Source organism: Zootermopsis nevadensis, unplaced genomic scaffold, assembly GCF_977971745.1.
Source record: "Zootermopsis nevadensis isolate Lab colony 2312 unplaced genomic scaffold, Znev_1.0 Znev_ptg000024l, whole genome shotgun sequence".
NCBI lineage: Eukaryota > Metazoa > Arthropoda > Insecta > Blattodea > Termopsidae > Zootermopsis > Zootermopsis nevadensis.
In genome coordinates this window covers 11,429,325-11,456,409 of record NW_028259156.1, presented here as the reverse complement: position 1 = coordinate 11,456,409, position 27,085 = coordinate 11,429,325, and the positions used below count along the sequence as shown (strand labels likewise).

At 42.6% G+C, this 27,085-nt stretch overlaps 1 protein-coding gene across 1 annotated transcript in view; it reads right to left on the bottom strand.

Moving 5' to 3' along the window:
- LOC110831946 (single Ig IL-1-related receptor) overlaps window positions 1-27,030 on the bottom strand; it is a 58,933-nt gene extending 31,903 nt beyond the window's left edge. Inside the window, exon 1 of the mRNA XM_022068476.2 lies at window positions 26,319-27,030. Within this exon, the coding sequence (XP_021924168.1) occupies window positions 26,319-26,587 (269 nt within the window). The 5' untranslated portion in view covers window positions 26,588-27,030. The remainder of the gene's footprint in view (window positions 1-26,318) is intronic.
- Window positions 27,031-27,085: the final 55 nt, after the last annotated feature.

The window sequence follows — 27,085 nt, the reverse complement described above, 5'->3', positions numbered from 1 at the left end:
TTTATTGTTGTTCTTCTCCCTTGTAGTGTCTTCTTAATTCTAATTTTTTCATACTTTTCCTGACCAAAGTAAATTACATTTTATTGAAAGCCTAGTGGTTGAAATAGATTCTTCTGGAAACAATATATGAATTTGGAAGAACAAAGAATAGGATGGCACCAAACAGTGCTATAAGGCCGGCGCACGCGCATAAACAGTAATGAGATCTACATTTTATGCCATGTACAAAAAATCGTTTTTTTTAAAAAATTCTGCTGACACATGCGATTTTGCGAATAATTTCCAAGAAACATTGGGACAAAATGTCAGACACTACCTCCCTATTATGCATTCATTTTGTAAATTCTGTTAAAATAACACATGCAAATAATCCTATGACCAATATTTCGATAACGTTACATTCTACTGTACAAATTGTAGGACATTTCGGCGGAATGAATAGCTCACAGACGCTTCTTAATGCGAAGGACTGGCAATTAGAAGTTTGCTGTCTCGTCTCTAAGCGATGTCTTGCTTGGCTGCTGGGTTGATCGGCCTCTTTGTCTACCTGTAGGGCAAGTCGCCACCTGTCCTGTCAGTCGGGGCTGGTTAGCTAATTATGGACTAGGAAATATGGCAATCACGTGTAGTCCTCTTCTTCGTTCCCAGTAAGTTGCCATGTAGACAGACAGCTGGACAAGATCAGGTCATCCAGATAGGCTATAGATCAGGAGTTCTCAACCGGCGGCTCGCGGTTTTGTAAGACCTGCCCTCACATTCTGTATAATACTGCATCACTCTGTGTACGTATGTTCCGTACAAAACGCATGGAACTCCTTCCTTATACTTCAACAGTTAATGACATAACCGCCGACGCGAGGAACTTTGGGGTTATAGGCTTTATGAGAAGATTACAACACAATCAGAACAGAGGTCAGTTTCCCCACGACTTGTTCTTCAGTCGGGTTAACATAAACAGCTGCGGTTTGTCAGTGAATCTTCCAACCCTTATGAGTCGATGTTAAAGTTCATGTAGGTTTATCAAGTTAATACTTTATAGACGGTAACCCTGTCGCCGTTTCAAGTTTCACACAACACTTTTGCACATGGAGTGTCAGAGGTCTCATTAAATCACATTAATAAATAGACTTGATAGCATCACAAGGCGCTCGGTATCAGCACTTACCAGTCATACCACACAATGAGGTTAGTCAAGACAGAGCGGTTAGTGAAAGACGAAACAAGCTAAAAACAAACAACAAACAAAAGTCTGGAGAAAAACTTTAATATAGTAATAACATTTTGACTATCACATTTTTTTTTTTAGAAATTTGAGTGTGATATATCTCACGCAGCTCATCGGGCAAACATTCCCAGAATACCTCCACGCCACATGCATATGACGGCCACGTACCTACAGATGGTGGCAAGACGGGATCCTTTTCGAGAATGAACATACTTACATCCTCATGAATTGCCTCTGAATATGGACAGATGCAAGCGGAAATAAAAAAAGATGCTTTTCTTTAAAATCTCTCGGTATGGACAGAGTAAACATTTCGGTAACGGTAAATTTTCCAATTTTTTTAACAACAGACCTCAACCCGAGTACTTCATCTTTTATAGGAAGTTTAGAAAATATTTTAAAAATGTATGTCACATATGGATGTATTTAACGAAAGCGTTCATGACAAATTTCGGAAAACAACTTACTTCTCTGAAGTATATAGCGTACAAAGACGATAATTACTAGTCCGAAAAAATTCGTAAAATTCATAAAGTTCATACATATGTTCCAAATACCCTTCTTCGTTTACTACGACCTTGTACGCGAACCTCATTCGCTTTGGTACCGGTATTCACCTATGCAGATAGAAATTTATCGCTGCGAAGCAAATCACCCAACCAGTACTCTGCAGAGCCATAAACTATTATCTCTTTTATATTGTGAAACAGGCCTATTCCCTGTATCGAAAGATGCTCCAATAAAAACTTCTGGATCTTAATGAGATCTATATGTCGTGTCATGCACTGATTTCTTTCCCAGCGAGACATTCTGAGAAAAATGATTATACGCCTATTATATTTGATCTTAATGCAAAGTAGTGGATATCTACTGGCTCGATACCAACAAAGATTAATTCCGCAAGACAACTTTTAGTGTCGATTTCCCAATATCAAATTTAATCTAAACCTTTTAAATCATTTCGGAAACGTACGGACGAACATACCAACATGACCTGCAACAGTTCCTTTGTGCAGTTGATGTAAGGACTTCTAAGCAGATCTACTGCTACCACGCGTAATATCCTTATATATTGTATTTTTCCTGCAACTGTTAAAACAATTTTAAGCGGCGTCTTACCTATTAAAGAGAAGCAGAAAACCATGTCGGGCCAACAGACTTACCTGAAACAAGAGAAATAAGGTGAACGTAAGACAACAATTCTTAAAAGCAATTAGAAGTAGATATCGGTAAAATAAACAGATAATGTAAGACTTGAGGTTCTCACAGCGGTGAGTATGAAGATTTCCGTCATATTCATCGCCCTGATGACGGAGGCAGTATGACCTCTAAAACGTTGGTTAACATCGACCAGACTACTAGCAGCGCAACAACCCAGAAGACAGAAATCTTCATACTAAGAATCGCCCTGATGACGGAGGCAGTGTGACCTCTGAAACGTTGGTAAACATCGACCAGACTACACAGCGCAACAACCCAGAAGACAGAAATCTTCATATTCATCGCCCTGATGACGGAGGCAGTATGACCTCTGAAACATTGGTTAACATCGACCAGACTACTAACAGCGCAACAACCCAGAAGACGGAAATCTAAACAGATAATCATTGTGCTGCGCTATTTTGTCATTTACGGCAGTTACATATTCTATGAAACAGGCGTATTAGAAAAATAATTGGTTAAAATAACATGTGATCGACTACAGACTCTTAACGGAAACATATGAACGACATATACAATCCAGAACAAAGGGATACGCTGATATAACCCAGAAGATTAATGATAAGGTTCTATTTTCACGTAAGTTTTGAAAGTTTAGACTTTGTTATCGGTCGAGCCCTAGGTATGTTCTTAAACATTTCAAAATGCAAATTTCATCACACTGTCAACCAAAACCTTCCTGTAATGTTTTGGCGGCACACTTGAAAATTAATCGACGTGTGTCGTTTCTGATCTGCAATTTTTATGTGGAACGACAGGAAATATAGAAACTAGGGTACAGAGAGGCTGGAAGTGGTTTCCAGGAATATTTACAGCTAGCGACTAGGCTTCATGACACATGTAAAGAAACTGCACTGGGTAGAGCAGTCAAATAATGTGCTTGCATGTCACACGCATCAAAGCATTACTGTGCAAGTGGCTTCAGTAACCATACTTCACAGAATAATCTCAGCCCTCCAGAAGGATTAATTTCAGGAAATTTACCAGGAACTTGCTCGGTTATTCAGAAGCCACACATGGAGCTGCTATTCTGTACACTTCCGGAAATTTTTTCCTTAGCCCCATTCAAATATTTCTACGTGGACGGAGATTGAAGCGTTCTTCGTACGAAGTACACGAACTGAGGGCTAAATAGTAAGGTCTCATCCTTCTCAATTCATCACTAACAAATAATTCCTGTTCGGAGGGATGTCAATTATTCAGTTATCAAACGGTTGTTAAATAAGAGATAAGAAGAAAATAAGTAATTGGCGATGCAAATTTCTCAACTTTTTTATTACAACAGTTGACCCACCGTGTAATATGTTTTGAAACTGTCACACCCTCTGCCTTCCCCATGTTTAAGCGTACATCAACTTGTAAGATTTGAGGTTTTCACAGCGGTGAGTATGAAGATTTCTGTCTTCTGGGTTGTTGCGCTGTGTAGTCTGGTCGATGTTTACCAACGTTTCAGAGGTCATACTGCCTCCATCATCAGGGCGATGAGTATGAAGATTTCCGTCTTCTGGGTTGTTGCGCTGTGTAGTCTGGTAGATGTTTACCAACGTAATATTCATCGCCCTGATGACGGAGGCAGTATGACCTCTGAAACGTTGGTTAACATCGACCAGACTACACAGCGCAACAACCCAGAAGACAGAAATCTTCGTACATCAACTTCATTAACAATTATTATTCAATTTGTAGTTTATGAGTTAATTTAAATACATTTCCTGCATTTTATTTTATATTAATCATGTCTGAGCTGCAATAAACCATTTTGCTATCAACTGACCAAAAATCCTACAGGCCTACGAACAAAAAAAAAAGTGAACGTATTACATCATATAACAAGAGACATTCTCAGCTCATCAGCTCAAGAGGTCAGTAGTGTTACCACATCGTTAGGAATTTCCCCTCTGATCATTGTGTTTTTCCCTCCGTAGTAAAAGCGAGAAAACCCAGCCTTAGTGTACCACCATCTCTAACGCAAATATTCAGCTTCTTCCGGGTACCATCTGAGAATATTAACGTACTATACATGTACCATAATGGACTCAGTGACAAACTACGGGATGGATGACCGGGTTTCCATCCTTTGCAGGGCAGATATTCTTTTAGCTACAGCTGTGTCCAGATCGTATCTGGATCCCACTGAGTTTCTGTTCTTTACCGGAGATAAAGGAACTGAATATGACCGTTCATCTCCACCTTGTGGCAAGGCTAAAAATGTCTACATTTTCTTCCCGTGCGTCATTATCACGCTTGCGAGGCGCGGTGCTTAGACTGGGACGGTTTATGTAAAGTAAGTACAGTTCCTCTTTCCGTGAAATTCTTATTAGTGACTGACTCATTGCCATGCTGATTGTCTTGGCACTCCCACACACATACACACAGAGGCGGCCGCGACATTGCCAGAGGCTGTTTAAGTCTTTCAGGAAGAGACGGAAACAAACGGAAAGATGAAAATGACGCGAAACGTGTTTAAATTTATCACTTAACTCACACAGATGCGCCAACACTTGGCTTGCTATTTTAGTCCTGTAGCTCATAGTTTGTGAAAGACGTAAATGGAAACGGAACTAAAATTTCTTTCTATCCATTACTGATGTATGGTAACACCAACATCTTGTTCAGGCTTTTTTTTTGTCATCTAATTTCCCAGTGCTGCTGTTAAATTGTAGCTACTTCTACGTTTTACTACAAACGCGGCGTAATTAACAGGAAGATAGACAAAGTACACAGCTACAGTTTGCACGTGAAGCGATCACCACACATGGGACTGGATTCAACTGGCTCTTGTGACCACTTCGTATAGAAAATATGTCATATAAAAAATGTAATTTTACAGATGTCTGTATTATATGCTAAATATAAATCTTTACATAGTAAACTGACAAAGTTAAAAGTTTGAAACTGATAAAACGCCCATACGAACCAAGATGAAATTTACTCAACAAAATTAGTGCAGACCGCCAAGGTATTTCATCAAAATACGTTTACTAGATTCGAAGTAAACATGAGAGCAGAAACAATCTTCTCAACATGTATTCATTTTATGTTCTTTATACACGGATGCCGATTTTTCAAAATTTCAGAAGGCGCTCAGGTCTGAGTTGCAAATTCTACCGGCAGACAATCTTAAAAGGTCTCAAAACAGCCGATGGAAAGTCGGAATCAAAAACACAAGAAAGGAAAGGAGTGGAACTACAGTTTGCTCATTCGATTCTGCCGCAGATAAAACAAAATTTTACGGGAATCGTTATAGAAAACTATCAACATTCAACAAAAATTGCTCCTAGGTCTCTACAGTCATTAAAAGACATGGAAGGTTTCTTATTTTTAATCTATATATACATTTGGTAGGGCTCCTCGCAAGAAAATAAAGAGACCCACCTACTAATTTTTTATCAATGAAATAGTTATAGAGTAATTATTTAAAAGTTAAAATGAAGGCACGTAAAATTCAAGCGGTACTCAGCATCCCCTGAAATCGTTCTGCGGGTGTCACGACTTATTGTAAAGAAGGAATAGATGCTCTGAAGGCCGTAGTACATTCTAGAAGCTCGACATTCTTTATCTAATTGTGTTCACATGCGGATTGTATATAGTTACGCGAAATCACTGATGCAAGAAATTTCACGTTTCAGAGAACGTAATGTTTTCCTACTACCGCGCAATAATATTCGTTGAAGCTTGCTACTGCGAGTCTTATAGAAAACGGGTATAAAATCTTGCGGACTACAAGTTTCCTCCGATTCTCTGAAACGCTCTGTTCTGCTTCTGGCACTGAAAAATGGCATTCAAACAGGCAAACCCATGCCAATTTTGCCCGCAATAAACCTGTCATTTATTACTTCTAGCCCCATTTAAAGATTCAAGATGAAGTTTAAAAAACTCGAAAAGTAAAAGGGCAGTGCATAAAGAATAAGAGAAAGAATCATAATGCTAAAGAAACAAAACAATGTGTTTACAGTGAAGATACTATGTTCCACAGAGCACATACATACATAACTCAGAGGTTACTTTCGTATTTCATCCCACGTATTTTTAGGGGCGTTCGTGACCTTGCAGAAAGCCTATTAAATTGCTACGTCCGTCCGTCTGTTGCCATTGACGAATCTTGATCTATAAATCCGGTGATGCGGAAATTCAATATTATTAAGTCTTTCCAACCATAGCACCACGACCGAACGTCGTGGTCGAGTGGTTATCACTCCTCTTTCGCATTCGGGAGGTCCCAAATTCAAATATCGGCCCAGAAACCGGCTACCATGACTAAGGTTTTGCGTGGTTTTCGTCAATCCTTACAGGAAAATTCCGGGACAGTACCTTAAAATAAGACACGACCGTTTCCTTTCATTTTCTTTCCAGTCCACTATTCACCATCATCCTCTCACTCAACGACGCTATATAGTCTCAGCTACTGCAAGAGTCGTTAAATAGATGAAGAAACAAATGGCACCACAATGATGGGGTACATTAAAATAATAAGCCGCTGTTGTGTTATAGAGCAAAACACTTTTCTTACATTCCTACAATTTTAGTAGTCTGGCGGCACACTATTAGCCAGGCAGAAGAATTAATGAAACTCGAAATGGAGAAACCGATTAAGTTTAAATTAAATCTAGACAGTTCTACTAAAAATTGTCATGCCATTTCAATTTTAATTTAAACGGGGCAATGTTAGTCATCACTTAACAAACGAGCATAAATACGCAGACAGAAATCTTCATACTCACCGCTGCTGTGAAAACCTCAAATCTTACAGAGCATAAATACGTTTTCCAGCTTATTCAGTTGGATAGTATAAAAATATATTACTCGATAACAGTACATAATCTTACCGTCCGTTATAGAAACTCATTGTTTAACACAAAGAGTTAAACTTCCAGGACTTCTCCAGCATTTCTTCATCACCAACGAATTTCCGCATAAACTATCCAGGACTTGTCCTATACCACTGTAATACTTATCCAGAATTTCTCCAGCACTTCTCCAGATTTTCTCCAGCAAATCTCCATGACCAATAAAATTTCGCATAAACTATCCAGGACGTGTCCTACACCACCCTACGACTTTTTAAGAATTTCTCCAGGACAACCCCACGATCACCCGATGTACACGCTAGAAATTCTCCAGGACAATCTAACCCATCGTAAACCAAAACAACCTTATCTAACCTAACACAAACAACCTACATTACCTTAGGTAAGCTAGCTAAACCTGACCTAACCTAATCCAACCAAAGAAAATACAACGCAACATAATCCAACGTAACTTATCCCAATCAAACATAAACTAATCAATTTTCAACTTTTGAAAAATTTTAGGGGGTGCTGCAGATCTGCAGCTCGTATGGACTGGCTACTGGCTATCATAACAACCTACATGGCTAGATTGTGTTGTATCACGGGAGACTAGACTACAACCTAAATATTATCCGCCATGAAAATAAATTTATATTCGGCACATTATGCAATCGACCGTGTTAAGTATTTCAAATAAACACACCACCGAATGTTAAGCCTTGTTTATAATGGTGTTCAATAACTCAGACTTTCTTTCTAAGAATAACTGTTCAGAAGCTTATGATGGTGTGCTCTAACCAGAATTCCTCTACTTTCACGAAAGTTGGCTTAACTCTCTAAAATACCAATGTTTTATTGAATACATTCATCAATACAAAAAGAAACTTTCAAAATTATGCCATTACCCTCTCATAAAAAGTTACAATTTATCTATATTTAGCCTTTAAAAGATGCACTTGAAATACAAGTAAATGCTCAAATAAGAAGTAAGAATTACACAGATTTCTTAGCAAACCATGTAATAGTTAAAAACTGAAAATTCTGAACTGTTTTTTTATGAAAAACCTGTCTAGTGAACGTAACGTTGCATCAGGACTAGCAACACTTTCAAGGAACTGATGAAAAACTAAGTGTAATCAGGCTGGCAGATAAAGATAAGAAGCCTCTTACAAAACTCGAGCCCTATTTTACAGTTTACACAAAAAACATCAACATCATCAACTCGTACGGGTTAGGCCTTGTGAACTGTTCCAATTCAGAACTACTTTTGAAATTACGAATCAGTTTAAACAATTAAAAATTGCCTCAATAAAACCTTATAATATTTTTTAAGAATCTGTCAAATATATGCCCTTCCTGCAGCCTACACTCACTGCAAGATACTAGTGTTCTTTGCACCTCACAAGTCTGCATTGCTGTCACGTTGATGCTGTTAACGCACAGGAAATTAAAATTTAATTAATCCATTCGCATGTTCGTACAGAATTTCACGAGCACCTATCAATGCCTGCGTATGATATTAATATCCTGAAACAAGGATGGAGGAACAGCTACACAGGGATAAATACAAAATGTAAAAGTTATTTTCACAAACAATGCATCAGTTATAAATGGTGCCCTGATATTCTGTTTGTGATGTTTATCAGTAAACAGGACAATGGATAATTAAGTTTAGCCTCTTATGTGTTACTAGCCAAAGAGTCAGTTATTCGTCCAGGACCAATTTTGTATTGTATTATACTGTGGTGTGATGTTATGTAATATAATAAAATAAAATGTTTTATATTTATTACGCCACGTCGACATTTAATAAATCATATCATGATCGGTTGCCAAGCAACGAAATTCCCAGACTACTTGAGACATATCAATGGAATTTGGCACTGAAGATCTAAAGTTACATATGTAGGCGAATTTCATTTATTTTATCTGTACTTTATATGTATATTTTAATCTCAATTGAAACTGTACGAAATTTTTCGCAAAACTAGACACATACAAAATTATTAAATTTGTGTTCGTGTTAAACATCTTTGTTAAGCAACAGGATATGTTAACTCATGCAGTGCTATACTTCTGTTCCTAATAAGCTCAGACTACAAAAAACAATGAATGTGGTTTTCATCCATCAGGAATACATACTCAAATGTAACCCTGACATGCTGAACAGAATCGTAAGTAAAAACAGGAAATCACAATATAAACTGCAGGCGTCAGATTTAAAATCACACACACACAAATATATATATATATAGAGGCGTATTTTTCCGGAAGGAGAGGAAGGTAAAAACAGAGACATCATTTTACGGGATGCTAAACACAGTCGAAATATTTTAACAGGGTAATTACCCAGCCATGAAAAATTTCAACGAATTCTCAGTTATGCCAGGAAGTGGTGTAGGATCGAAACCACGAAAGGAATTTGTTACGTTCCGAGAAGCGCCGCACCACGGAAAAATGAAACACAGGAAAACACAGCACGGAAATGCAAATCCTCCGCCTATACAATGCACAAGGTAAAAAAGTACGACGCACTGCTTAAGCACGTGGACAACTGCAACTACGCTATATCATGTAAACTGTAGTGTATCAAAAACAATGCCAGTTAATATTTTTACTAATTAAAACACTAAATTTTATTATATATTGCGCTTTGTTAGATAAATATTTGTACGTTATCATAACACCTTTCTTTCCTAACTGAAATTTTACATAAAAAGCGCAGATTGATCACGTTGACCTAGTGATTTCAGTGCACACACGGTGTTCCTAAAACCCTTTTATGAGCTACTGTCATCTTAACTCTTTAAAGCACCGCTGAAGCACGTAATTACCGTCTACTTTAACATTCAGCAGCTCTGCAAATTTCCCAAAGGAGTCGTGGTTCTCAAATTATTTCCTTAAATCATTAGTCAATTGGTATTTGTAATTAAGATCGGCTTTGTCTTCTTTCTGATAAGAAGTGAAGTTTTAAATATTATTTAGAAGAACTGCGTGCTTCAAACGGTAAGGATCAGTGCCGTTAGCAATCATTGTGGAGAACTGACGCGAAACGCTACAACGGCACTGAACATTATTAAAGGTTGTTTTCTTTTGTGGTCGTCTACATGGATACTGACCACGATCGAAGGCCTGTTTCAGAGCTAGCATGGACCAGAACTCGGTACAAGACTAGACCACGGCAAGGCTATCCCAACTGATGGTTTAACAGTCACCATTTAATCACGCCAAGTAAATGCTAAGTTACATTACTACAGGCCACAATCGCTTGTTCACCCACAGTCCTACTTTCCATCAACAGACTTAATTCAGCAGAGTCCTTCATAAGCATCTGTCAAGGAATTCCTCGACTTTTCTAGAAACAAATGCTTCATTACATAACACAGGAGCCAGTCAATAGACTCAAAACTAAACCATCAAAATTCAGCCCTTGCCTCAACACTATTTTTAAAACATTTTAATATCATCCTCCCATTTACGATTAAGTCTCTTTCATTCGGGTTTTAAGAACAAATATTCTATACATTATCATTCCTAACGCGTGTTACATACCCTGTCGCCACACCTTCCTTCAACAGATAGCCCTAATATCAGATAAACAGTGAACTCATGAAGTGCTTTGCTACGCGGTTCCACCAGCCTCCTGCTAAGTCGTACCTCGTATTTCCAAGTATTCACCTCTGCGTCATGTTCTCACACACAACCAATCTGCGTTCTTCCCATACGACCCTTTATAGCAGGATATTACAAATAAAAAGATTGCGGAAGTATCTTGTGGCATGATAGTGATATTCATATATTTTCAAGAAAACCGATCAATTAATAATGATTACAGTTCAATCAGGGGACGGACATACGGACACACACAGCTCGCTAATGAAGTTACGAAGAAGGAAGGCACCTCGATCGAGTGATGAAGAGCAGAAACCACCAGCATAACAATGTACGTAAGTAGGCTACTTGGCAGACGGAAACTCTTCTCATTAGAGTACGCCTTCAGACGAGTAACGAATTTCTAGAAAGGAAGGTATCCGAAAAACACGCCCAAACAGGAGACACTGATAGTCAGAATTAGAATGTGTTTTTAAAATCATGATGATCTCGGTGCCAAATATAAGAGCAGACTTCTTGGAATATACAGTCCTACTTACTTCTTTACTCCATGGAGCCAAGTCTCTCCTGAGAAGCCACTCAAAAAGTTCCCATTTTATAGAACCAGAATGTTCATTACCGTGTTCACAAAAGCCCGCCACCCGTTTCCTAATCACTGTCCTAAGCACAAATAATTAACAAGAGATTTGTAGACAAGATAAATCTTGTAACTGGTATAGACCTGTAACGAAGAACATTAAAAACACGTGCGAAAAGCGTGTGACCAAAATGCATCTTAAAATATAACACCATGTAGAATGAAGCGACTAGTTTAATAAAGTTACACAGAAACGCTGTTAATGAATATCTTATCGATAAAGAAATTTGTATTAAACTTTAAGCAGAACACTCAACAGATATAAACTTAATCGATTTCGACTAGTTATCTGAATCTATTTCTTCTTTGTTTACTTTATGGCATTTTTGAACTTCAAAGTTTATGTTGTGTCAAATGTAAGGGGAAATGATGAATTCGAAGAAGCGTGGAAGGCAAACTGTCAGGATCCAGCATTTGGCTGAGTGTCCGAGGAAATTAACGACGGAGGTCTCATACAGGTCAGGATTGTCGTTCTAGAGTAGTGATTCGACCTAGGACCTCCATCCAGTTGAGGTCCATGTTAACCGGTGGTTTTCCTCTGCAACCCTATTCCTCCACGTCGTGGTGCGTATGTCAAGAACAGAAGTGCCGAAACAAATTCCTGCAGTGTTAATTTCTGCAATATAAACAAAGAACAACTTGCCACCCTAACGTCTCTTCTTCGAAATGGCGAGGAGTGTGTTCTGAGAGGCATAATCTAGTCTGAGTATCTTGCTGTCGTTGGGGACTAACAATCTCCTACCATCATGGGTCTTTCCAGCAGTTCTCGTTCTTGGGCTAAGCCTTGTCACTATTCCAGGGAATTCGCTGGCGATGAAGTGACGGCAACGTCCCGGAAAAAGAAAAAAGTGTTCATGCGCATGGATTTCTTGGAGACCCTTCTCCCTGTGTGGTTGTGCAGAACAAGGGAGACAGCTATATACACTTACGCTTTTCGACTTGCAGTTGGTTGCCGACTTTTCGAAGAAAACGTTCCTCCGAAACGCTGGTAACCACATTCAAATCGACAAGGTGTCAAAACATAAAGACCACAATCGAACTGCCTTTTCTGTTTAAGTGGAGTACCATTTTTCTCTGTAGCCATCCATTTACCGAATAAAATATATGTGTCTTTAATGTTTCCTAATCTGGAATATCAACAGAAAGCTTTACGAAGATCATTGGGAAACTGAGAAATGCACAGAATACATTTCAGTGGAACCAGCGCAGCTCAGTCAGTATTTTTTATAACTATAAACTAGACGACTTGGATTCGATCCCCGCCAAGGCACAGTTGGTCCCTTTCTCAGGCGTAATGCTGACCAGTCGCTATCATTTAGTGCCGAGATGAAGAATCTCTCCAAGCGTCTTAATGGCGAGTAGCGGGATAGCTTAACCTTACATTTGATTAGGAAATCTTGGAAGGAAAAGACCATTTGGAAGACCAAACAGTAAAAGGAAAATGATATTAAAGTCAGTATTAAGGAAATAGGTTGTGAGCTTGTGGAATTAATTCATCGGGCTATGATAGAGTCCAGTGGCATGTTCTTGTAAGGACTGTAGCCTAATAAAATACGATGTAGTAGAAGGTACATTTATTGACCAACTAACCGACTATCAGCTTCCAAAGATTCTCCACACAATTAATCTCCTATATACTTTAGACATCTTACAAATATAATTTCCAATGCCTTACTTCCACCAACATTTTCTTATTTTTAAGACACGTTTCAGTTCAAAATGGACCTATAAAATTTGGGAATTGTCACTAAATATTTTTATGTATTTATAGTTTATTTGACGACGCTTTTTCAGTAGCTCAGACTATACAGCGTCGAATCACTATAGTTTCTTCTTTGTCTCTTCCTTTACTTCTCCTTTTATGTTGCATTTATCATCTCATTTATTTCTGGAAACACAGCTGTAACTTAAAGTTTTGTATGTTCATATTGTTTTCCGCTCTGCGTGTTTCATACACTTGATTTAATCGCCCACAAGTACTAGCAGAATGCAAACATATAAAGCGCTTCAATAATCAAACCTGATTAATTACGTCTGTTGGGTCCAAATTTTATAGCCAGTAGTCTACTCCGATCGTCAGTACCTTCGACCTCTGTTTTCTAAATAAATATACACTTGACCTCATAAAAATTGTGTAACATACACCTAGGATAACATTCGTGACAAAGTGGCGCTTAACAACTAGAGATAAAACTGTATAAAATACTTAAAAATGTTTTACTAATTACCTCTGATGATCAAAGACTACAAGATGTAGAGGTCGGCAAGGAGAATCGAGTAATAGAACCGGTTACAATAACAACACACACTAAAGCACAAAAGTGGTACATAACGGCACTGACTTAATTCGTTCTTTCTGGTATACACATTACGTAACGACCGTCTAGAATCAATCACAACTGCGGTCAGAAGTAGGGCGGCAATATCGCGTGGACACCGACCGTATTAATCAGTTATATTAACTAAACCGTCCAGAATTGTTTAAATATTTTATAAAATGTAAGACACAGAATATATATATTACTCATGCTTTAAACTGATTCAAACACTAAACAGTAAAACTCGACCTGACCGAAACCCAGAATTACTTTTAACAACACAAAACAAGACACGCACAGAACACACAGTCCTACAGTTATTACTCTTAATTGACGATGTCACGTACCACCGACATCCAGAAAGTAGTCCTTATCGAACCTCTATTTAATATTGCCTTATTGTCATTTCCATACCATGACGATGGATTTCACCATAGCTCATAAATTCGCTTCACGAATGCAATGCGTTTCTGAAAATCTTTCAATAAGCAACAGTTCGTTTCCCATTAGACATATGTTAAAGGCAAAATTTAATATACACAGTTACCTAAGAATAGGTCGAAACAAAAGCTCCCCTTGCGCCCAACTACAGAATGACACATAATTAATCATCTGTAGGAAACCGCGGGTGTTCTCTAGGCGCTTTTCATGATCTCTTGACTGCAATTCTTGCACCACATGAATCTTGGACGGAAAAAGATGCAAGTCCTGCGTCAAGATTCCCTAAAGTCGTTCGGGTGCAAACGTTTCATAATAATTTCCCAAGCCTTTCTTTATTACTGTGAAATAAAATAACAAATAAATAAAATATTCAGTTATTTCAAATGGGATAATTAATTATTCGCCACTCTATACTATCCATAACACGTCGCGACACTCATGCTCCGTATTCGGGAGGTCCCAGGTTCAGATCTCAGTCTTAAGACCGCCTATTATGAGAGAACTAACGTTTTCTCTAGTTCCTCCGAGGAAAAATCCGGGACAATAACTTAAATTATTAAATTACACCACGACCGTTTTCTTCAACGTATTTACCGATTCATATCATACTATAATACGACGCTACAGATCTACGGACAGTTCCATAAAATAAACAATAGACAAATAAATAACTATATCATGACCATGTACAAAGACAGAGACTGTGGGCAGGATTGGTAACATAATGCATTGGCTTGGAGTATTCTCATTCTTGCGCATGCCGAGAAAATATGGGCCTACGCACTATTTTTTTAAATTTCACAAAATTTCTTCTAATTAGGGGCAATTCGCCTTATGTGTTCTTTAACTTATCTATCATTAATACCAGTAACATAGCGGTTATGCGCACTTCTGATGACAGACTACAAGTGTCACTTAATTCCAGGTAATTTTATTTCGAAACGTTAAACAATATGGTGGCAGAGCAAAATCTAGAGGCATACTTAGTTTTAGGTCAGAAGGGCTGAGAAAAATTCGTTATGGTATGGACATACACGGGGAATGGAAACATATAAATGACCGAATGGAAAGTGCGGAAGAGGGGGGCAGGAAAAAGTGTAGGTATAAAAAGTGCACAAAGAAATAAAATTTGAAAGCCAAGGATGCCAGAGAATAGAAAGAAAGTCATTGATTAATCTTTTCCACCAACCACTGCAAATGTTGCCACTCGAACAAGTCAAATTAATTATGTATCGTCTTCTTCAGTGTGTATTTAATGTTATTCTTCAGCTTATGTGGATTAGGCCCTCTGGACTGTTCCAATTCAGAATTATTACTGAAACTATAAATCTTTTTCTAGACATCTGGCTGGACCGGGGATCGGCCCATCGTAAGACATCCTCACAGGACAATTCAACATAAAACACCGGACAAACATCCATGTATGGAGTGGGATTCGAAATAACGATCCCAGCGTTCTTGCCATTCAGGAGAGTGTATACCTTACACCAAGCTGTCGCTGTAATTAGTTACATTTCACTGTTATGGTATAAGCTATATTAACATCATTAAATTGCATAAGCCTACATTGGTCAGTGTATATGGAAAATACTTGACAAGCTTATGGATCTGACACTTTGCAAAGACACGCACATGTATACACGCGCGCCTTCTCATTTAAAACTAATTGCTACAGCCTCAACAACAATCTTTGTAGTAGATGTGGCACATAACATGACAGATTTAATTAAGGTTCGTAAATTAACACGAACTCGTATGAATTCACATCTTCTGCTAGACGAAGAAAATACGCAGAAAAACCACTGAGAGAGGAAAAGGCCTAACAAGATAACTGGCACTGATTTCAGAATTTCTTGTCAAGCTCTGCGACTAGCAGCTTCTCAAAAGACTCTGCTTCCTGGGACTTTATAAATTAGTTTTATGACGGAGTAAGCAAGATACAATAACGTGGCTCGCGAATATAAAATCACACCACAAAATATTCCTAAGAATAACAGAAGTATGACGAATAGTAGGAGCTAAAGCTATTTCTTGTCATTGGTTTTGTGATAAGGATCAGGTTTATTTGATTGGACGCGCAGAAGGTGCTTATTACTACTAAACCGGAAAATAATATAATTGACTGATAAAACATAACAGACGTCTGAAATGTTACGTAGTAGTAATCGTAACATACGAGGTGCGATCGGAAAGTTTCTAGACTGCGCCTATAAAAACCCGTACACTTATCTCAGGTATTAAATTCATCCATCACCCTCGAAGTAGTTCCCCTGGGAGTGAACACAACGATCCCAGCGCCGCTGCCAAGCCTGGAAGCATCCCTGGAAATCTTTCTTTGTCAGCCTGTCAAGCACCATCTGCGATTCTGCCTGAATCTCTTCTATCGTCTCAAATCTCCTTCCCTTTAGCTGAATTTTCATCTTTGGGAAGAGGAAGAAGTCACACGGAGCTAAATCCGGCGGATAAGGAGGGTGCGGGATGACGGCCATGGTGTTTGAGGCCAAAAACTGCCGAACTTTGAGGGCGGTGTGCGCTGGCGCGTTGTCATGATGCGTCGCATGTGGAGTTCTTCCTTTAGAATCAGCTGACAGGTCCCATAGCCTATCCCAACAATGTCGCACAAGTCGTTGATGGTACGACGTCGATCTTCGTGAATGGCCTGCCGAATCTTCGTAACATTTTCGGGCGTTGTGCTCGAAGATGGTCGTCCAGAACTCTCGTCATCATCGACAGAGGTTCGGCCATTTTTAAAACGTGAATGCCACACAAAAGTTTGTGCACGACCCATTGCGGACTCCCCAAATGCTTGCTTTAGCATTTCATAGGTTTCCGCAGCCGTTTTGGCGAGTCTTTGGCAAAATTTGATGCACACGCCATTCCGAAATCGCAGGAGGGTCTGTGTAATGCACTACCAAAACGCCCGTAACTAAGAAACAAATGCTAATTCGATGATGCCGGCTGGCACACTGATTCACTATGAATGTAGGCCGCACCCCCTAAAGGCAGAAGCTCGTACTACATCCGGTTCGCCCGCTATTGACACAGTATTGAAACTTTCCGATCGCACCTCGTACCTGTGTGTTGGAAAGCAACTCTGCGAATATATTAAACTTTTTTCAAAATTTAAAGCAAAGTGATTCACTACCCCACTGGTATATGATACTATTTATACTTTTCGAAAAACCTGTGGCCCTGTCACACCACTAGCAAATGCTACAGAATTATGACAGACTAGTATTGGTTCTGCTGTTCATCTGTTTTCCCAGCGACGTTTACAGCCGCCAGAATAGCTAAGTAAAGTGAACCGTCAGATGTCTCAGAGCCGACACAATATGCATAATTTTGTAATGGAAAGTAACCTCTGTGGACGTACACTCACAATGTTCATGGCGAAAGTAAATGAGACTTTGGGAGTTCTTCCAAGAAATTATTTTTAAGCAATGGCTTGCCTTTTCGATTTCTCTTGTATTTTACAACAAATATGACAACTAGTTAGAATCAATGTTTCACGTTGCGATGCCACAGACTGTGCCTATGGATAGGTTACATACACTATGTGCAATATGCCTGCTGCCCACATACCTGATTAAAAATGACTTGCGGATATTAATAACTTAGCCTATACTAAAAATGGAACTTACAATGACTTTGTAGAATCTAGTCCATTGTGCGTTCGACCCCTTTAACAACTTTTAAAAGAAGTGACGAATTTCAATTCTGCATGATCCATACATCATCATCCGCTTGATTTGATCACATTTTCGGCACTAATACGCAAAATTATAATTGAAAATATCGGATTCAAAATGGCATATAACACCGTGGTTGTTACAGATCATAATAAGCGAAGCATAAAGGTTATTTTCATTGAAGATTTCTGTCTTCTGGGTTGTTGCGCTGTGTAGTCTGATCGATGTTTACCATCGTTTCAGAGGTCATACTGCCTCCGTCATCAGGGCGATTCTTAGTATGAAGATTCCTGTCTTCTGGATTGTTGCGCTGTGTAGTCTGATCGATGTTTACCATCGTTTCAGAGGTCATACTGCCTCCGTCATCAGGGCGATTCTTAGTATGAAGATTCCTGTCTTCTGGGTTGTTGCGCTGTGTAGTCTGATCGATGTGTGCCAACGTTTCGGAGGTGATGACGGAGGCAGTATGACCTCTGAAACGTTGGTAAACTTCTACCAGACTACACAGCGCAACAACCCAGAAGACAGAAATCTTCATACTCACCGCTGTGAAAACCTCAATTCTTACGTTATAATCGTTATTATTAGTATCTACTAGGATAACTGGAGAATACTCTGCAATGATGGCAAATTACAATGTCAAGGTCAGTACTCCAGCTACTCGACTCAGCTGCCAATGCTATTCGCAAGGGCACTGACATTTTAATAAAGATGACATTTCGCTTACGGATATTCTCTACATTTCGATCCTGTATATTGTGTGACCTTTCGATCTCTTACGTCAGCTGTAGGTATTATGCTGCACTATTTACTTTATAAAAAAATCCCATTTCGTTGTTTTTAGTCCTTGACTGTATATGGCCTTGTTTTGCTGTTACCAAGTACATAAATTAATAAATTATTATTATTTTTATTATTGGTATTCGCTCTGAAATCCGCCATTACAGAAATATTGTAGCGTGGGACGGTATACAACCTTGATTGTCAACCCTAACCAACCAACCAAAAAGCTAACTGAGGGCGGAGGCCTGCGCAAGCGCAAGCATCGTCCCTACCTAGGTGAAACCATTCCTGCGCACAAGGCGCATTGCTGGAAATGGTAAACAGTCTTAATATAAGAAACGGAAATTTTGCTATCGCTAACAGGGTTACGTCGTGGCGGGAGCCTCGACCATTCAAACTGGGATCCGTTGCTGCTGATGGGAGGTCATCCCGTCAGGCAAGTTGTCCAAAGGAATTTGGTTGGTTGGATCTCCGGGGTTTGAACCCAGAGAGGGAGGGGCCGTTTCGGCTGAAGGCCTCTGTGGCATGGGGGGAAGATCACTTCAGCTGATGGCCTCCGTGATCGGGGTGGGGGTGGCGGGCCGTGCCCCTATTAAGTTATACCCTGGCATTCGCCTTACAACTGAGGAAAAGCACGGAAAACCTCAGTCAGGGTAGCCGAGTAGTCTAACCACTCGTTGTGCCGACTTGGCCGTCTTTTGGGGACGGCCTCGGCTGGCCTGCTGAACATCGGTCGCCCTCGGTTGCCCTTGGGCGACCTCTGGCAGCCCTCGTTCGACACGAGTCCCACTGGACACAACCAAAAAGCTAACTGAGGGCGGAGGCCTGCGCAAGCGCAAGCATCGTCCCTACCTCTCTCCAGGCTGTGCCGGTGGGGGTCTCGTCCACTCCCAATCCTCCACTCACTCACTCTCCACTCTCTACCACTCACTCTCGATTGTCAACCCTAAACCAACCAACCAAAGAAGCTAACTGAGGGCAGAGGCCTGCGCAAGCGCAAGCATCGTCCCTACCTAGGTGAAACCATTCCTGCGCACAAGACGCATTGCTGGAAATGGTAAACGGTCGTAATATAAGAACGGAAATTTTGCTAACGCTAACGGGGTTTCGTCGTGGCGGGAGCCTCGACCATTCAAACTGGGATTTGTTGCTGCTGATGGGAGGTTATCCTGTCAGGCAAGTTGTCGAAGGAATTTGGTTGGTTGGGTCTCTGGGGTATGAACCCAGAGAGGGAGGGGCCGTTTCGGCTGAAGGCCTCTGCGGCATGGGGGGAAGATCACTTCAGCTGATGGCCTCCATGATCGGGGGGAAGGGTGGCGGGCCGTGCCCCTATTAAGTTATACCCTGGCATTCGCCTTACAACTGAGGAAAGCACGGAAAACCTCAGTCAGGGTAGCCGAGTAGTCTAACCACTCGTTGTGCTGACTTGGCCGTCTTTTGGGGATGGCTTCGGCTGGCCTGCTGAACATCAGTCGCCCTCGGTTGCCCTTGGGTGAACTCTGGCAGCCCTCATTCGGCACGAGTGTCTTCCGAGTTGCCGAACTAAGGGGTTCCCCACACCAGCTAACCTCGAGTCAAACCTCTCAGTTAGTGCTCTGATGTGGTCGGCAAAGAAAGGGACCCCCAGATCCTCATGTATTTGCCTGTTACTAACGTACCAGGGCGCGTTAGTAACAATTCGAAGACACTTGGATTGCAGAACTTGCAGCTTCTGGACGTGGCTGTGGGCAGCTGACCTCCAGATCGGGCATGCGTAATCCATTATGGGACGGATGAGCTGCTTATAGAGTAGTACACCGTTCCTGATTGACAGGCCACTTCTCCTATTGATAAGCGGGCCTAGCACACCTAATCGTTGCGCTGCCTTCTTTCCCACTTGGTTGACGTGCGCCGACCAAGTAAGCCCGGCGTCAAGGGTGACCCCCAGATACTGTGCTGTTTTGACCCATTGGATCGGCTGTCCGAGGAACTGCACTGCTCGGGGCTGTTGGATGTGTCTTCTCGCGGAAATGAAGAGAACCGCGGTGCTCTTCGAGACGTTGATAGCAATCCTCCAGGCCCTGAGCCAGAGCTCAAGTCTACTGAGGTAGGTCTCCAGATACCTGACGAGAAGCGTTGGGCTACGGGACGTGACTACTAGAGCCGTGTCGTCCGCGTATTGTGCTAACTCGACGTGGCGGGACGGTGTGGGTATGTCGTTGACATACAGACTGAAGAGCACAGGGGAGAGAATTCCGCCCTGCACAACTCCAGCCCGCATGGTACGACGTGTGGACATGGCCGACTGGAAGGATGTCTGGAATGTCCGGTCAGCGAGGTAGGAAGAGATGGTTTTTACCAAGTACGACGGGAAGTTGAGGACGGTCAGTTTGTATAGGAGGCCTTGGACCCAGACTGTGTCGAAGGCTTTGGCCACGTCCAGGAAAACCGCGCCGGTTAGCCGCTTCTCATCAAGGTTTCTGTTGACCCTTTCGACGAGGCGAGCCAGCTGTAACGATGTGCTGTGTCTGGGTCGAAACCCAAACTGCTCGTCGCGCAGCAGCCCGCGTTCACTGACCTCGTGTAGGACCCTCGTTAGTAGGATTTTCTCGCAGAGTTTGCCGACCGTGTCGAGAAGACTGATGGGTCTATAGGAAGAAGGTAGCGTGGGGTCCTTCCCCGGCTTCAGTATGGACACCACTCGAGCGTGTTTCCATGCCGAGGGGAAGTGTTGCCTGCGAAGGACCGCGTTGAACACTTTCGTGAGAAAGGTTACCGCGCGTCGTGGGAGATGTTTCAGGACCCTGTTCGGTATACCGTTGGGGCCCGGAGCCTTGCCAAGCTTGAGTCCCTTGATGGCCTGGGCGACCTCCGATGGACTGGTTAATTTTGGTTCATTTACAGGGGCATACTCGTATGCTCGCATCGCCTCGTTAACCATGTCAATTGTAGTCAGGTCCGACGGGTAGTCTACCGGCTGGAACTGGACCTCAAGGCTGTCGGCTAGGGCTTCTGCCTTCTCGGGGTTCGAGAGAGCCAGTCCTCCCATCACTAAGAAGGGGGGCGACGGAGTGGGGACTCGCATCACACGCTTGGTCATTTTCCAAAGCGACTGGTCCTCGCAGTCCAAGGATTCGAGCGTGTCGCTCCACTGTTCGTTCCGCCACTCGTTGAGACGATAGGTCACCGACCTCTGGAGTCGATTGACCTGGGTCTTAAGAGCGGGGTCTCTTGTGACCTGCCATCGCCTCCTCAGCCGGTTCTTCAGGCGTATTTCATCTCGAATACTAGCGGGTAGAAGCGGTCGCCTGTCAATGCGGGGTCGAAGCTTGGGAGCGGACGCTGCTGTGGCTTCCAGGATAGCACTGGTCAGCTCCTCGACGCACTTGTCAATTTCTTCCTCGTCGTTTACCACGGGGTTCCCCGGTAGTCTGCTTTCGAGGCAAGCCTGGAATGCAGCCCAGTCCATTCTCGCGAAGTCCGGGCGATCAGGCAGGTTTTGAAAGGACGATCGGCACGTGGTGTCGACGAGGACGGGCAGGTGATCTGAGCTGAGTGCGGGGCAGACAGTCAGGTGCACCGGTAGGACGAAGTCCTTGATGAGGACAATATCAAGGACGTCAGGTGTGGCGTTGTGTGTGTAGGGAGCCGTGGTTGGAGAATCCGGCCCGTAGATGAAGCAGGAATTTCTGTTGGCGTAATCACGCAGGAGCGAGCCCCTAGTAGAGATAAGGCTAGAATTCCAGTCCGTGTGTTTCGCGTTGAGGTCACCAGCCAAGAGGACCGGGAAACCCCCGCTCAAGCACTCGGTCAGGTCCGACTCTATCCATGGCCGGGTGGGTGCGAGGTATGCCGCCACTAGCTTGACTTTCCTGGTTGCCAGTACCAGGTGAATGGCGGTTGCTTCTAGTTGTTGTAGACCCGATACCGGCACAGGGTAATGATCAATGCCCCTGCGGACAAGGATCGCTGTGCCACCCCCTAGCGTCGGGCGGTCCGTACGGTGGCAAACGTAGTTCGCGAACCTCAAGGCCCGACCCGACGTGAGGTGCGTCTCGTTCAGGAGGCAAACATCGACTCCGTAGTCACCGAGGAACTGCTCCAGCTCCAGCTTCCTGTCGCGGACACCGTCGGCGTTCCAGTAAGCCAGCCGCAAGGCCTTGCTACCGTGTCCTCTAGGCCGTGCAGTCATTGTCGGCCATGAAGAGGAGAACGGTTTTGAGGAGGGCTCGCGGACGAGACCCCCCGGGGGGGAGTGAATGGATCGCGGCGAGGAGACGTCGTGTCAACTCAATGCAGACCCGTGGTGAGAGGGTTTCCAGGATATCTGAGATGTCCTGGAGCGGTGATTGACCCTTGGGTGGGGTGGGGTCAGTCTTCTTGAGAGCAGGTGCTGTGGGATTTGCCACCGGCGCCACAGGACGAGCGGGCTTGGCACGGCCGCCCTTGGGGATAGTCTGCCGCTCAGTCTGTACAATGGCTCCAGTTGGCGTTGGGGCGGGGTTCTTCATAGCCGCAGCCTTGACGACGCGGCCACCACGGACCACGTGGTTCCACCCAGGGCCCAAGTTCTCCTGCTCGAGGGAAGGCTTAGCTAGCGCCGATTTGGGCGCTGGCAGGCGCGTGGAGACGTCGTCCTTTCGGCCGCGATCCCCTTTCGCACGCTGTGCAGCGGCCGTCTTGGCTTCCTTCCACTTACTGCAACCTCTATAGTTCGCAGTGTGGTTGCCTCCGCAGCTGCAGCACTTAAGTTGTTGCTTGGGGGTGGCACACGACCCGGATGGGTGAGCGTCCCCGCAGGCCACGCACCTGGGTGCATAACCGCAGTTCCGCTGCGTGTGCCCGAAGCGTTGGCACCGTTTACACTGCATGGGCCCCTTTGGTGCAACATATGTTTCTACCTTGACCCGCAGACCGCAGATCTCAGTAAGGGAACGCACTTTCGCCACGTCGGGGCCTCGTGCTATCGACACTATAAAGTGTGGCGTAAGGGGACGGTCACCGTCCTGGTCCATGGCCCGGCGCCTCGATCGCAGTTGCATGACCCCCTGCACAGCAATGTGCATGGCGGCCAGCTCCTCGCGTACCTCGGCCTCAGGCATGCGCACTCCCAGGTTTTTAATCAGCAGGCGCACGCACCGATCCTCAGGGAGGGAGAATGTGTGAAAACTCACACCCTCGCCCTCATCGAGGGACCGCAGGACCCTGACGGTGGCCCGGAACCCGTCGGCGGTCTCAGGCACAAGAGCCAGAAGGTCTCCCTTCATCTGCGCCACGATCCCGCAGGCCAACTCCGCGCGAATCCTATGCAGGAAGCTGCGTACGTCCTTCACCCCAGAGACGTACACCGGGGTTTTGTTACGGCGCTCCCCCGGAGCCGTTTTGTCCACTTGAGCGTTGGAAGAAGAAGCGGCGTCAGATGACACACCAGTGAGCGGCCCGGACAGGTCCCCAGTCACCTCCATCGAGGAAGAGGGTCCCGGCTGGGAGCCGGGTCCCTTGGCTGAGGGCTGCACTGTCCTGCTCATGGAAGCGGTGGATGATGTTGCTGCTACCGACGGTCCATCGGGCCGATGAACTTTTGCCGGTGCCGGCAGAGAAGGTGACTGGGCTCCGGACAGTGGCCCGGGCGTCGGGCGCCTGGATGCGGGTTCCAACGAACCGCTCGAATTGGACAAGTCCAACTCTTTGGCTTTCCTCTTGCCAGTGTTGGCTCGAGTAGGCCCTCGATTGTCAACCCTTGATTGTCAATCGGCTTTTATACAATTACAACAATGTCTATGCAACAATGCCAATAAACAGACGCAACAATGTAAACACAACAATGCTAAACGCAACAATGCACGAATACAACAATGTCATTAAACAGTTCAACAATGCCAACCCCAACACATCACAATATATTAGTGGATTTCTTGGAAAACTGTGTCATTTTTCTATGACATCTAAAAACATGTCTAAATATTTAACGACTTCCAGGAAATTATGACAGGTATTACGTCATACGGTTGAGGTTCTTCGGATAAAAACTATCATGCTGAACCACACGAATGGGTTGCGGTGATCCGGCTTTCGAAATGAAAATGTCAACATTTCGAACTCTCGCCCAAACACACACAAAATGCTGTTGCTGGTCTGTGTGTGAATAATCAGTAATGACTGTAGAAAATATTTCGTGATTGTCCTCCGTCCCTGCAGGCAAATTAGGCTATGATCATTCCTTCTACATAATTCCCAACTCATATCACTCATTCATCTTCATTCGATGCTACACACACTTATCTGCTGACAGCGTCGTTATTGAAACACATAAACAATTAAACATGCATACAGTCGGACACGATCTAAAAATGTTACGTTGAGCACTACATAAAAAGAAGGAATAAAATGCAAACCATTTTAATAGGGTCTATTCTGGGGTATTGTACAGGCTGTGTGAATCATGCATGCGGATAAGAAAGGCAACCTTCCTTCTTAAAGCTGATCCCATTTAATTCATAATGCCAAATCTCGTAAGATTGCTAAACTGCAAAAAGTGGCAATCAGTATAATTTCAATATAAAAGTATCCACATGCACTTTTACTGTAAAGGAATCTATCAAGTTGAAAGGAATATGGCCATGTTAAGAAGCTAGGCTTTACGGATATGTAGAAACTAGACACATCGTCCTAAAGTATTGTTTCGACAACATGGCCACCTTGTCATGTCTGCTTTATGGCTCACAAAATCAAACCGGTTTATTTATATATTAAAAATAACACACGTACATGCAAAACCCACGTGCGGATCACAATGAGCACTGCCTTTTTACAAAGGAACTTCCTCATGGAACAAATTCCTGTTCTAAATATGTACTGTGCATATTTAATTGCATTAAATGATCTTTTCACGAAAAACGTAGCATCCTTCATAGATACTGATACTACAGAGTTACTTTCATTGTTATCGTTGCGAAGAGGTAAAACTACGTTTCTTTGACATTAGGCTTCTAACTGACCACTTGTCCACATCCGCCCCCAGAAAGCTTACGAGTGAATATGGTAGAATGATAATGACAAGCTAAAACCGAAGGATTCGGAGAAAAACCTGTTCTGGTGTTACTCTGTCTACTACAAATCCTATATGGACCAACCCTGGTGAACCCGGTAACTAACCGCCTGAGCTACGGTACAGCCTACCCAACTACACACACAGCGAGCAATGGGCAAGGTTTTCTGAAATGTTTTCTCTGTAGACTCAGTACCAACAAACGGCGAAAGAGAATATCGTATGTTTTATTTCCACTGGAAAAGAAGGGCACAAAAAGAAAATGCTTACCTAGCACTAAAATAATTCAGTGTACTACTTTTAAGAAGTTGCTTATTTTTAAGCTTCTTCTTATAAATCCTTAGTTATTTTACAAAGTTTTGAAAGAACTGTATTATAAGGTCAAATATCAAAATGTAATGTTCCAATACAAAGACGTCTCGCTATTTTACGTTTCGGGATGGAGCAGAATAACTACCAACAACGCGAAACGTGTAGAATCCGAATCAGGTCTCGACTTGATTGATCACACATCCCTACACAGTAAAAACGGACGGAAAGATGTTTCCAATAATGGTATATATTGTACCACCTACCACTCGATACTCCGGTACCCCTTGGCACAACAGTGGAGGCTCTTGAACTTCTGTGCTACAACATATTCTTGATTGCTGAGTTCTTTTGTGAACTGCAACCACGTGGAATTACTTCGAAATGTGTCCATGACGCAGAAATCTTCATCTCCATTTACAACAGAAACACTGAACATGATCGTCACTGTTAATGCAAACACAACACAACGTAGCCATGCTGATAACATTCTGGACGATTGAGCCTTTGAGGTTACAGTCGAATATGATATCATGTTCACTCTAGTTACTGTTTTATATCAGAAAAGTATCTTTTTAAAACTTATATTCTATCCAATTATTTTCAAGTAATTTACTTCACATTCACAAATTCCACAGTATGACGAATGATTATTTCGAAACTGGATGTAATTACGCTGAACACTACACCCATAATTCGAGACTGGCGCTTTCGAGGAATAAAAATCGATTTTACTACTGTCTCGTAATAACGTTCAAAGCCAGCAACATCTAGTGTCAAATTACTGAATTATCAAGGACTGTGAAGCAAATAATATGCTATAACAGAAAATCACAATGGTAACTTGCAACCTGTCACTCTTTCACGTTACACAAAATATTCTCAACACGTCACTAACAACCATACGTAGAATAGCACCACATGCATACCTACTAACTTCACGTTCCGCGAACAACTGAGCTATCTTATCGAACCTAAATAACAGTTTCGAAACCACACATCCCACTTCGCGGGAAAGGCCAGAAGGTTCGTA